Below are 13,242 nucleotides of genomic sequence, written 5' to 3'. Positions count from 1 at the left end.
CTCTTCTCTTCTCTTCTCTTCTCTTTTCTTCTCTTCTCTCTCACCACCTTTTCTCCCTCTACTTCCCCTCCCTCTCTCTCCCTCCCGTCCTTCCTCCCTCTCCCTTTACCTTCTATCTTAGAAATGATACTGAGTACCAGTTCCAAGGCAAAAGAACAATAAAGGCTAAGCGATTGGAGTTAAATGGATACACAGGGCTACACAGCTAAGACGTATCTGAAGCCAGATTTGAACTCAAGACCTTCCATCTCCAGCCCAGCATTCTTTCCGTTGAGCCAACTAGCTGCCCCTGTCATTACATCTCAGTGTAGTGTTGGGAATATATAATCACATTGATTTGAGATGTTAGGAGATCACAGCTGACCCTGTCACTCCCCTGCTCACGAATGTCAGAGTCTCTAGTGCCTCTAGGAAAATATAAAATAAAACAACATAGGAACTCCTGAGCTTTGCATTTAGAAGCTCACCACTCTGGCTCTTGCCATTCCCGACTCCTCCATGTTACTCCCTTTCACCTGCAGAGTTCCAACCAAGCTGACCCTTTGCTGTTCCCCACACTTGCTCATCCATCATTGAGCCTTTGCACAGACCATTCTCCGTGCCTCAAACCTTCTTCCTCTTCACCTTTGCCTTTTAGCTGCCTTTGAGGCTCCACTCAGTGTCACTTCCTAGGGCGAGTTTTTTTGATCCTCCCAGCTTAACCTTGAGTGTCGTCTCCTTCCTCTACGAGTCATCGTGTATAAATCTACCTTTCGACTCGTTGTGTCTCTAGTAGAGCGTAAGCCCCTGAGGGCAGAGACTGCTCTTTAGTCTTTAGGTGACCAGGAGTTATTGCCCAACCTCGTATGTGATAGGTACGTAATAAATGCTTGTTGGATTGGCTTGGGAAAGCTAGTCGGGAAGTCAGGACTTGGAAGGGACCCTGAGGTTAAAGGAAAATATATTTTCTGTACGTTAGAGTGGAGATCTCTGTATCCTCTGGGGCATTGAGACCAGATGAGCTCTGCCTCTGAGGGACCTGATCCTATAACTCACCACAGTCTCTGGGTCAGAGCATCCAGGCACCCTGCCTCTGGGGTGAGGCCTCTAGTGAACCCGGGCTTCCTGGGCCATCCCGTTGCTAGACGTCACCGAACGACCAGCCTCGGTTGGCCTCTGGTGTTCTGGGCCACATGGCAGCCCTTTGACTATTTGTTGGCAGCTGGCTGTTCCTTTGGAACAAGCTGAGGAGCCTTAGTTCCTTTAAGAGATCCTCCTATTGTTTGCCTGCAGGGTCCCTCTTCATCCTAGTGGCCCTCCCTAGGAGGCCATTTTTTTCTTCAGCTTTAGTCTTGCCTAAAATGATGAATTTCCCTTGAAGCTCTCGGGGAGTATTTTTGAATTGTCTGCTGCTCCTGGGCTGCTGCTTATGTTCTCTCTTGGACTAATGGGATGGGGGAGCGGGGCTCCGTGGTCACTGGTGATCTCTCCCCCGGCAAAGCTCTTCAGCAGAGCTCTAGCTACCAGCTCCCCGGGGCCGGGGGACCTTGGGCCAGTTAAACAACGCAGACTTCACCTCCAAAGGGAAACTCGGAGCTCAAGTGGGGCTGTGCTCTTATTGGAGCCATGAGGAAAGTGAGCTTATTCTGTAAGCCTGGAGAGAGGCTGAGGGACCTCCCCAACACCGACGGGCAGGGAGCGTGTGTGCTCAGAGCCTAAGCCCGGCCCCTCTGCGTTCATTCGCAGCTCTTCCTACTAGCCCACACTGCCTCTTGGCCTTGCTTGTCTCGGGTCTCAGTTTCCTCCTCTATAAAAGGAGGTGATTGGATTGGGTGATCTTGGATAGGTAGAACTCAGATTTCTCTCTCACTTGGAGGTCCTTCTTAGAGCCCTTTGGTGAGAGACTTGGTTCTATTTTGGTAAGAACGTTAAGGCTTCGAGCACTGAGGTTCCTTAGCCAAGGTGGGACAGTTCCGGGATGCGGCGGGTCGTCGCCCGAGAAGGCCCCGGGTTATTTAGAGTCTGCTCAGTTGTAAGGTTGGCCTTGATTTGCAGGAGCATCTAGGCATCCGCCAGAGTCATCGAGCTTAGCCCGGCCCTTGGCGGCCTCCTGTGGATGCATCTTGTGACCCCGGCGCCTTCGTGGTTTCCATAAGGGTCATCTTCTTGAGCTAACCTCGTGGTTCCTGGAGAATAGCAGATGCTCCTTGGGGGTCCCAGATCTCCCCTAAGGGCCGGCCTGGATGCTCCTGGAACAGATGCTGGATCATCTTTCTTGGGGGGCCCCAGGTTGTCAGCATACATGACCCTTTGAAGGCTTAGGCAGATTTCAGGTCAAGAGGCCCACAGGTTAGGGAGGAACATGCTCTTGGAATATGTGCTTCTGAGGGTTTTTCTTTGTTTTTTCTTTACTAGATAACAAGAAATCTCAGGCTTCTGTTAGCGGTAAGAACCTGCCCACCCCCCACCCCCACCCCTATTCCCTCTCCCAGTTCTGTATTATTCTCAGTCATTTAGAGATGGGGAGGGAGAGAGGGAGGGTGAGCTTTGAGAAGGTGCTTTTAGCTGGATCCTTTCCCCATGAACAGAAGAATAGCTTTTCAAAGAAAGTCTGTCCGCTGAGGCACAGGCCTGAGGTCACCCCCTGCTCCTGGCCACTAAATTGCTAAGATGTTCCACTGTCTTAGCCAAAAAAGAGGAGAAAGCCCACGCCCGAGAGGAGACGGGACCACTGTTCGCAGAGTGCCCTAGAACAATGGCGTTCTCTCTGCTGGGCTCCTTTGCCCCTCCCCTGCCTCTCTCGTTCAGCTCTTTCTTATCCTACGTGCTTAGCTGCCTGGCCAGCCAGAGCCGGTGTGGAGGCCCAGGATTAGCCCATTGGGGAGCTTTGGGCATTATAGCCTACTCAGAGAGTTCCGCTTTTCTCGAGTACGTCCTTGGGAGCCTGGTCCCTAGTGTCTTCTCCAGGAGCCGGGCCCTGAGGCACCTTCAGCCTCTCTCAGCACGCTGCTTCTGTGGCTTCATCCTTGGGAAGAGGGGCTGCCCTCGGGGTCAGAGGTGTCAAAGCCCCAGGAGGCCTAGAAGGAGGGGGGGAGGCTGCAAGCGAGAGGCCCAGGCAGTCTTGCTCTTCTCGGCAGCCTTTTGGCTAGGTGGGTGCAAAGGTGCCCTCGTTCGGTGGGGCTGGTGCGGATTGCATCCCGGCTCACTTAGCCCAAGCTCACTAACTCCCAGTTAATGAGGAGCAGCAAGAGGGACGGCTGCTGACTTCAGGCCTTTTGGCTCAGGCCCATTTAGTGCCAAGAACATGGGATCTGCTCGGTTTATCTCCAGGGGCTGGGGACGGGGAGTCATGAGGCCTATATAGGACGGGTCCCATGACTTCACTTTAAGTACAGCAGTGTGGTGCCAGCGTTCAAGGCCCTCCTTTGAGGTGTGCTGACCGAGTGACCCCGGACACCCAGACCTCGGATTTTGCGGGGCTCCCAGATCCAAGTTTACCGGGGAGTTCCAGACCCCATCGGCTGGGGGCATTTTCTTCACCAGTTCCAGGCCCCCCAGAAGCCCACAGATAGTAAGGGGAATGGGGGCTGCTGGCCTCTTCTACTTTGCTGTCTCCACATAGACAACATGAGTCTGTTCTCCCCAGGTGATGGTGACCCGCAGGGCTGGGCAAGGCAGGGCAGGGCAGCCTGAGCCTTACCTTTTGAGCAGTGGTGCCATTTCCCCCACCTCCCTCCACCCCCACCCCACAGATCCTATGAATGCCCTACAGAACCTCACAGGTGGACCCCCTGCTGGAGCGACTGGAATTGGGATGGCGTCTCGGGGCCCAGGCCAATCACTGGGCGGGATAAGTGGGCTCGGAGGAGTGGGCCAGCCAATGACCCTTTCAGGACAGCCACCACCTGGCACCTCGGCAATGCCCCCTCATGGTATGTCTCTTGTTTCTGCCACCATTCAGTCGAGTAAGTACCGCGACTTAGATACTTCTTGGGAATCCCCTCATGTTGATGCTGTTCCTGAGCATGTCCCCTCTTTACCAGGGATTATGAAGATTAAGGAAGCCCTGACCTGGTCCCCCCTAGAAATTGGATCCCTCAGTTTACCTTTGTGGGGAAAAAAGCAGCGAGACTTTTCTGGGATCCCCAAGAAGCAGAATGACTGTAGCCCTGTCTTGGGATGTTGCTGGAGGGGTGTTCAGGCTTAGGTACTGGGCACCTCACTTCCTTGGGCGTGTGCCAGCCCTCCGTGTCAAGCACTGGAGTGAGGCGCCTGGGTTTGAGGACGTCAGCGTGGGCTCAGGAAGGGGCACTGGATTTGGGGTTAGACCCGGCTTCTGCCATTTATGATCCGTGACCGTGAGGGAGCACCTCTGCGTCCTGTGTGAGATGGGGGGGGTCGTGCTCAGCAGCATCTGGAGTCCCTCTCCATCTTCTTAGTCTGATTTTAGGACCATTTCCTTCCCATCCACCTCGATGGACCTTGTTGCTTGGCTGGCCAATGCCCCCGGTCCCGGAGTTGCTGCCCCTTCTCTGGCCATTGGTCAGCGGGCATTGCTGAGACACCTTCCATGGACCATCCCACTAGTCACTGGGGATATAGACTGGGAAGTAAATGGTCCCCACTGAGGAGCAGGTTTCTTGATCGCACTGTTTCTCCTGCACCTCCTTCTCCCTTCTGTCCAGGGCCAAAGTGAAGCTATAGGATGGTCCCCTAAGACCAGGGTGGGCAGCTAGATAGCACAGTGAATAGAGCACCAGGCCTGGAGTCAGGAGGCTCTGGGTTCAAATCTGGCCTCAGCCATTTCCTAGTAGTTCCTGGGCAAGTTGCTTAACTCCAATTGGCCCTTCCAACTCTTCTACCTTAGAATTGATGCTAAGACAAAAGGTAAAGATTTCCATAAATAAACTAAACCAACAAATAAATAAACACAGAAAGACAGGCTTTTCCAGGAAAAGCACTGATGTGGAGGAATTGGATGAAAGAAAGAGTGGAGAGTCTCAAAAAGATCATTGGCCCACGGCAGCCTTGCCTGGGTTAATGAAAGAGACACTGAGTTTGGGATTAGAAGGCAAGTTCATATCAAGGCCTGGGTTCCCTCACTTGAGAGAGGAAGGAGAGAGGGAGAGAGGAGTTTTGCACATTTCCCTATGTGAGGTGATTTCTGTCGGTATCACGACCCTAAATTCCAACAACAAAATGTTACCTGACAGGGCAAATAAAAATAACTGATAATGTATCTATGAGTTGTAAATGGATAATTCACAATGATTTAAAAACAATTCTCTTTAAAGGAAATTTCATTTTTGCATCTCTTAAATTTCCCTTGTGTCCTCATTTCTCATCTCCCAGAGAGTCATCCTTTATGATAAAGAAGGTCTTATTTTTTTATTTTTAAAACCCTTCCCTTCTGCCTTAGAATCAATACTGTGTCTTAGTTCTAAGGCAGAAGAGCTAGGTTTTGGGGGTTAAGTGGCTTGCCTGGGATCACACAGCTAGGAAATGTTTGAGGTCAGATTTGAACCCAGGTCCACCCATCTCTAGGCCTGGCATTTAATCCACTGAGCCATCTAGCTGCCCCCAACTTTTTTTTTTTTTTTTAACTAAGAAAAAAATTTCAGCAAAACTGGTGAAAACAGCACAGCCTTGGACATTCTCCGGAGTGTTTCCAACATGCCTGCAGAGGAAGCAAAGACCTCGATGTCTTCTTTGGGGCCAAGCTTATCCTCATGCTTTCTCAGCGTTCTGTTTTGTTTATTTTGTAGGAATTCTTTTTATTTCCGTAGTGTAGTCATTGTGTAGATTGTCTTCCCGGCTCCGCATCAGTCCTATAGGTCTAAACAGGCTTTTCTGGATCATCCCATCCCGTGCCTTCATTCCATTCCATTCACGGACCCCGGGTAGGTGAGCCGCTCCCCGCCTCATGGACTGGTTTTGTCCTGAGGGAAGGCTCAGCCTTGCTTTGGGGTTTTCGGCTTTCCTCGGCTGCGTCTTGGTAGCTTTCCGTCGGGCCTAGCCCCAGCTAGGACGCCATCAGCCCGCTCAGTAGAGTGGGACGAGGCCGTGGGCTCCAAGGCCGCCTCTCACTTGGCACCCATGACTGGACAAGTCGCTTGAGAGGCGAAGAAGCCGTCGGCCCGGCTCTCTCCTCTTCTAGTTTCTAGTCTGAATCTCGGGCTCAGGGTGTGAGACACTCGCCTGACGTGGAGGAGCCTCAGGGAAGTTTTGCCCCGTGAACGACGGACAGCAGCCATGGCCCGCCTCGGCCACCCTCTCCCCTGCACCGGGAGCCTCGGGGCCGCTCGTTCCACGGCCTCCGTGCTGGGAAGGCCAGTTCTGTGGGGCCTCCGGAGCCATGTGGACGAGGCCGGCTTCTGCCAGTAGCGTGGCAGCTGGAGCCCGCCTTGCCTGGATACCAGGGATGGGACACGTGGAGGAGCCAACCTAGAGGCCTTCTCGAGCGGCTGTCCAGGGGTCTCTTCCACCGTCGGCACCTTCTCCTGGGAGGCTTCGTTCTGTCCACGGTGGAAGCAGCTGAGAAGATGGCGGGAGAGAGCCGGCTTTGCGGGTGCTGGGCTCTGTTCTGTCCTCCGAGCGGCCCCTCTTTGGGCCGTCCTGGGGCCTGCGAAGTCCCTGGGCTGCTCTTGGACATACGTATGGACGAGGACCGGGGGCGATGTTGCCCCCGGCTCTTCTGGGTGGGACGCCACCTCGGGGAAGCGTGCTTTGGGATCCTTAGCCATGCCCGAGGCTCTCGAGAGGCCTGGCGGGGGGCCGCCCTTCCCTACCTCCCCTGTGGTCGGGGATCTCGGCGGAGCCTCTTGGGGATGTGGGGGGGCACGGCCCCCCAGAGCCATCTTTCAGCCCCCAGCCATGGCTGAGGGCTCTCCCCCAGGAGAGGAAAAGGCAGGTTTTTGTTTTTCTTAATTAAAATTTACTTTCCCTCCTTTCTACTTCCTCCCACCCCCAACCACAAAAAAGAGAGACCCGACAAAGGCCTACCTTGGCCTTGTAGCTTCTCGTCCCCCTCTGCCAGGAGCCTGGATTGTCCCGGTGCTCCTCACCCCTGGGGGAGTGGGGGCAGGGGAGGGCCAGCGTGAGCCCTGGGCCTGGCTCTGTCTTTGCAGCCCAGCTCCAGCTGCAGCAGGTGGCCCTCCAGCAGCAGCAGCAGCAGCAGCAGCAGCAACAACAGCAACAGCAGCAGCAGCAGCAGCAACAGCAGCAGCAATTCCAGGCCCAGCAGCAGGTGGCGCTCCAGCAGCAGCAGCAGCAGCAGCAGCAGCAGCAGCAACAGTTCCAGGCCCAGCAGAGCGCCATGCAGCAGCAGCAGCAGCAGCAGCAGTTCCAGGTGGCCGTGCAGCAGCAGCAGCAGCAGCTACAGGTGGCCGTGCAGCAGCAGCAGCAGCAGCACCTGCTGAAGTTCCACCACCAGAGCCAGCAGCAGGTAGGGGGCCCCCAGGGGCGGTGCGAGTACGGAGCTGGCGCTGCACAGGGGGAGGAGAGATCGGGAGGGAGGAGAGAGAGCTGCGTGGGGATCGGCTAGAATGGCTTGGGAGCGCGTCAGTTTGTTAGGGAATGCGTGCGCATTGCATTCAGACTGGGGCCCGTTCCCCTTCCGGGCCATTTTTCTTTTTCAACCCTACCACCTGTCCTAGAATGGATACTTAGTATCAGTTCCTAGGCAGATGAGTGGGGAGAGCAACGGGGTTAAGTGACTCGCCCAGGGTCACATAGCGAGGACGTGTCTGAGGCCGGATTGGGACTAAGGACTGCCTGGCTCTCCCTCTCGCTGCCTTTTCTGATTCATTTGGATTAAAAATTGCCCCTTTTGATTCCCCCTGCTCCCTGCCATGGACCACTTATCTGTAGGCCAAAATTAGAATATTTTTTCATATGTTCAAAATTGTGTAAATCTGACTATAGGTCAAACTAGGTAGAGGGCCTGCAATAGACTAATTTTGAGAGGGGAAGAGTTACATGTCACTAAGGTAATCAAGAGAACTCAGCAGACATAAATATCCTGAAACAGAAAGCCAGAGCAATAACACGATGGTCAACTTCCGGCATCCTGTGGAGTCATCGTCACCCTGGAAATCTCTGGCTTCTTCTGGAATAGACTCCCTCTCAGGTCAGCCCTAAAGAGGGCTCCATTTCTCTGGTTCCAAATAACTTGAGAGTCCTCCATAATTCTGCTCAAAACTGCCACAAACAAGGAACACAATTAAGTTCAGCCTCTTAAATTCAGCCTCACAAACCCCAAACTTCAGAGCCTTCAGTTTTTACATGCCACTTGCTGTCTCTGTCTTTACCAAAACCGTACTACACCTGATAGAAGAATCTTTAAAAAAAAAAAAAAAAAAAAAGAATTCATGAGTGTAACCAAAAAATGAACAAGAGACACTTCAAAAGTGAGGAAATTATTTCCCTTTCTTTCTGCAAATTCAAATGTGAAATTCCTAATCTAGTTTTGAGAACTTAGCACTAAAACATAATCAAAACCTAAATTTCCCTACTGGATATATATGGAAGTCAATTATATACATATATATAGAGAAACGTCTATAATTCTGTGGCTTTTTCCAAATTTGTTATTCCATTTAATTAGAAAACTTTTATATTGAATCTTTGTCTTGTGAATTGCAAGGATTTCTGTACTTGCCTCCTATTATAGTAACTCAGAGATGTTCCAGTATTCATCTCTTCATTGATTTAGTTTTGTACTTAAAAAAACATTTAATGCTTATCTGCCCTGATTATATAAATTTGTTATGAAAAGAAAAGGAGGGATGCAGTTATAACAGTGTCAGCTCATTCTTTTAAAGGCACAAACTGACTTGAAAAAATATTCTATAACAAGGAAAACTCCCTCAGCTCTGTCAGATTCCAGCCCCAAGTCATTTGTGACAGCCTTGAGTCATTAAAGGGTATCAAAAGCCAGACTCAGGATGAACTTCAGGAAGGGAATAGCCAAATGAGGAAACTGAACCATAAGGCTCCTCCTGCATTAGGCCAGGCCTCAGCTTTTCCAAAGACGGGCATTTGCCCATTGTGCCATGTGCCATTTTGTGTCATTGACTCAGTCAGTTCCAACAACCATCCTGTAATTTGGACCCACGGCAAAATCGTAGTCCTGGTCTTGTGTGCTCTTCCTGGCTGGCTTGCCAAAACCTTGCCTGTGGATTGATGGAAATGACTGAGGGAGGCACCGAAGGGTCGTGCTCCGGTGCCCATCGCTGTTAAGAAGCAGCACATGCTACTAACCACATACCAGATGGAGACTACCAGGCCACCATCTCAGCTGGACCCAGACCCTGGAGAAGGGGACACAAGTGTTAATGCAGTAAAGTATAACAATGCAATAGAGAGCTGGGCCTGGAGGCCAAAAGCCAGGGATCCAAACTTGGCCTTAGATACGTCTCAGCCGTGGGATCCTGGTGCCCAGCCTGCGTCGCTCTTCTGTCTCCGCATTGATACAGAGACAGACAGGAAGGGTATGGGAGGTGGGGTTGGCACGAGACACGCTGCATCCTTAGGTAAGTTGGTCTCTAATTGGAGACTCTCCAAGCTAGGCTGGGATCAGAAAAGGAGGTGCCCCACTCCCCCGAGCGCCTTTATTCAGCCTAAAGGACGTGGACAGGCCCTGAAGGATGAGGTCAGGTGCCGATGGGGCCGGCTTTTCAGGCCACAGTGGTCCAGCTCCCCAGCCAGGCCCGGCTGGGTTCTGGCCATGCTGCCCCAACGTTTTCTCACAATTCCCATCACTGAATCAAGTTTTCTTTCTTTTTTTTTTTTTATGGGATTTTCTTTTTTCCATCACCTAGAGACCATTTTTGACCATTGTTTTCTGGTGTTTGTGATTCAGGTTCCCCCTTCCCTGATGGAGGGGGTATCGGCCTTCCGTGTAATAGGTAGCAATCAGGTTTGCTCACGAGACAGAAACTGAACCAGAGCCAGAACGGAGTTCGATCCGAATGGAGCCCAAAGTGGAGGCGAGGGTTTCCTCCCTCCGTGGGCCCTTGGCCTGGGCCCGCACTCGAGGGAGCTTCCTAGAGATGAAGCAGCTTCCCAACGCTGCCCACTGTGCCCCCTCGCTGCCTCGATCCTGGAAGGGGGGTTTGAGGTATTAGGGTGGGCGCAGAGAGCCCGTCCTAGGGGTGGAGTGGGATGAGACTAGAGGGCGATCCACGTGGCACGGGTCCGAGCTTCCGCGCGCAGGCGGGAACAATGAAGCAGAGGAAGAATGTCGGGCGCTGCTCCTCGTCGGCCTTCATTTCTTCTTCATTCTGTAGGCCGTGACCAGAAGCCGCCGTGCCTTCCTCAGGGGAGGGGGGAGCAGCGATGGCGGCAGCTGGAGGGGAGGCCCCTTAGACTAACCTGGGAGAGTCTAGAAAGCAGCAGTCATGGGGAGATTGACAGGACTTAGCCAGACACCAAGAGATGGGCTGTGTGACAGCGCCGGGAGGTGGGCACTCTGATGATCAGTGAAGTGACTTGTCCAGGGTCACACAGCCAAGGCGGTGGCTGATCTGAATTCTTCTTGACTCCAGCTGTGGAGGAGGGGAGACCATTAGAGATGGGGCCCATCGCTGCTGCCCAGCTCTGCCATGGAAGGGGCCTCCTTAGAGTGGAGTCTGCCCACTGGATGCCAGACCCTGGGGCTGAGAAGTGCTGGCAGACCAAGGCAAAGGAGGCCTCGGGCCCGGCTCCTGACAGGGGGGAACCAGCCATTAGTATAGAAGGGATGCCCAGCATCTGGACACACTGCCCTGCCACAAATCAGAGAGGAAGTGGGGGAAGCTTCATGGAGGCAGGTCCTCTTGGAGAAAGGAAGGAAGAGTGCTTGGGGCAAAGGTTCAGAGGTGGGAGATGGGCGAGAAGGCTGGAAGGAGAGGTTGGGGCCGGCTCGTGAGCAGCTTGGAGCTGGGGTTTACCCCGGGGGGAGCCGACAGAGGTGCGCCGTGGAGGGAGGAGCGAGATCTGGAGATCCGCTGGCTGTCTGGGCAGGGAACGGGGCAGCCAAGGAGGGCGCGGGAGATGCTGCTGCCCCGGAGAGAGACGGACGATGTCTCGGGGCGGATGCAGGGCTGACAGAACAAGCGCTGCGGCTCGTGCCCAGCGGGAGACGTGAGGAGAGAGGCAGGTGCCGAGGGGACGCCGGCCAGACACACGGCCCGGGACCGGGGAGAGGAGAGTGGCCGGAGCGGCCTCGGGGGACACCCGACGTTGGGGAACAGGACAGCAAGGGGAGGAGCAAGAGAGCAGCTCCCACGGCCTGGACGGAGAAGGTGGTCAGCAAAGACCCCCCACCCCCCACCCCCCGAGGCCGCAGAGGGTTTTGGAAGGAAGGCGGGAACGAGACTCCCGACGTCCGCCCCGTGGGCCTCTTCTGGGCCGCTTCGCTCCCCCGTAGAATGGGGACGGTCCCGGGGATCCGCCTCGGCTGATGGGGGTTGGGGGGGGTCTCAGCCGAGAGGCTTTCGTGATTAGGCCAGGCCGGGGTATCTGAGGGGCCGAGCGGGCGTCCCCGCTCCCTGCCCAGGTGGGGGGCAGCCTGGGCTGTGGCAGTAGCCCGCATGCTTCCTGCCCATGCTGACCCCTGGGAGGACTGGCCAAAGCGCCTGCTCTGCACCCCTGTTCTGGGCCCACCCGGCCGCATTCATGGAAGGCCAACGTCCAGGCCTCAGGCGATCCGCTGGGCCAGAGCAGGAGGCACCCCGAGAACCGGAGCACTGCTTGGTGGGGAGGGTCCAATGGGCTTCCTCCTGCTGATGTCACAGGCAGCCGAGGGAAGCTTCTGGGCCGGAAGGTTCTAGAAGGGCCGCGGTGCCAGCCGGAAGAGCGGGAGCCTCGCCGGGAGCTCTGGGGGTCGCGCGTCACGGCACACGGGTGTGAGTCCGTGGTCCGAAGGCCCTTTAGGATTTAGGGCGGGGCGGGGCGCTCCTCAGGACCCAGTCAGGTGGGGGCGGTCCAGGCTCGGGCCTGGGCTCCAGCGGGGCAGCTGTCTAGAGAAGAGGGGCCACGACTGGCCGCGGGCCGGTGACCTCCTTCCCAGCCCCACATCTCCAAGCACAGTCTGGCCGGTCCTGTGGGCCCCAGAGGACGGGCCCCAGGGAGGCCCGAGGCTGGTCACCGGGTGACCCAGAGAGGGGACTCGAACGTTTCTGCCCTCGGGGAGGGGGCTCCCTTCACACAGCAACGTCCAAACAAGTCCCGGGGCGCGAAGGTTCAGGAAGAGCCTCCGAGAGGAGGGGACGAGGGGGAGAGCAGGATGGGGAGGCCAGCGGATGGAGGCCGGCCCTGGAGTCGAGCCTGAGTTCACATCAGGGCTCAGCTGCTCACCAGCTCTATGCCACAGCACATCACGTAGCATCCCTGTTTGCCTCAGTTTCCTCCTCTGCAAAATGGGGTCCCAGCAGCACCTCGTCCCGGGGCGTCCTCGAGGCTCTTTGCCTTCCCAGTGGGTCTTCGGGGGAGCCTGAGCTCGCGGGGAGGGCATGAAGTCCGAGCTTTAGAACTGGCCCGTAGGCGCTGCTGTGCAGCCCCTGCCCGGCCCCTTGGCCGCCTCGTCCTTGCTGCCTGAGGATCCATGTCTGCATCGGTTCCAGAGCGGAAGGGGGAGGGCTGGGCAAGGACTTGGCCAGGGTCTCTCAGCAGAAGCGTCTGAGGCGACCCCCATCTCTAAGCCTGGCTCTCTTTGAGCCGCTGAGCCACCAGGACCCTTTACCGACTGGTTCTAGGTCTACTTTAGGCTTAAATGTAACGTTATTTTAGGTCTCAAAGTCTCTCCCTCATCCAGTTGGTCCCCTTGACCGACTTGACTCCTGGCCCCGCTGGGATCTCCTCATCGTGGCAGAGAGATGTGGGGCAGAAGCTTGGGGTCCCAGAAATGAGCCCGATGGTCCCCCCGGCCATAGAATGGGCTGCCGGGGGTGCTTTCTTTGGGACGAGCCCCTCGGGGGAGCCTTCGGGGGACGCCTCGGCTCTCACCGGCGGGGCTCCCGTGGCAGGCACAGACAGAGCGGGCCCCTGACCCCAAACGCTCATAGATGGGGCCTCAGGGTCACGGGAGAAGCCCTCAGAGGCGGCCGGAGTCAGAGGCCCATCCCGAAACGAGGAGGGCTGTCTGCACGCAGCATCTGTGAAGTGTAGTTAAACTTGGGGGTGCTGAGAGGAGGGGGCGGCCCTGTAAGTGGGGTGCAGTGACTGGTGTCGCTTCTTTTTCCCATCGGGAAGTGGCGCCCAGCTTGTCGGCCGGGGGGGGGG

At 55.4% G+C, this 13,242-nt stretch overlaps 1 protein-coding gene across 1 annotated transcript in view; it reads left to right on the top strand.

Annotated features, from left to right (window-relative positions):
- The window catches only part of MED15 (mediator complex subunit 15), a gene marked incomplete at its 3' end in the record, with an annotated part of 72,747 nt that overhangs the window by 41,920 nt on the left and 17,585 nt on the right, over nt 1–13,242 (top strand). Inside the window, exons 4-9 of the mRNA XM_044656608.1 lie at nt 2,395–2,424; nt 3,732–3,944; nt 7,107–7,423; nt 9,842–9,887; nt 10,984–11,385; nt 11,583–11,867. Of these exons, the coding sequence (XP_044512543.1) occupies nt 2,395–2,424; nt 3,732–3,944; nt 7,107–7,423; nt 9,842–9,887; nt 10,984–11,385; nt 11,583–11,867 (1,293 nt within the window). The remainder of the gene's footprint in view (nt 1–2,394; nt 2,425–3,731; nt 3,945–7,106; nt 7,424–9,841; nt 9,888–10,983; nt 11,386–11,582; nt 11,868–13,242) is intronic.

This window comes from Gracilinanus agilis, chromosome 1 (genome assembly GCF_016433145.1).
Source record: "Gracilinanus agilis isolate LMUSP501 chromosome 1, AgileGrace, whole genome shotgun sequence".
NCBI classification, from domain to species: domain Eukaryota; kingdom Metazoa; phylum Chordata; class Mammalia; order Didelphimorphia; family Didelphidae; genus Gracilinanus; species Gracilinanus agilis.
This window is presented reverse-complemented; position numbering and strand designations above follow the sequence as displayed.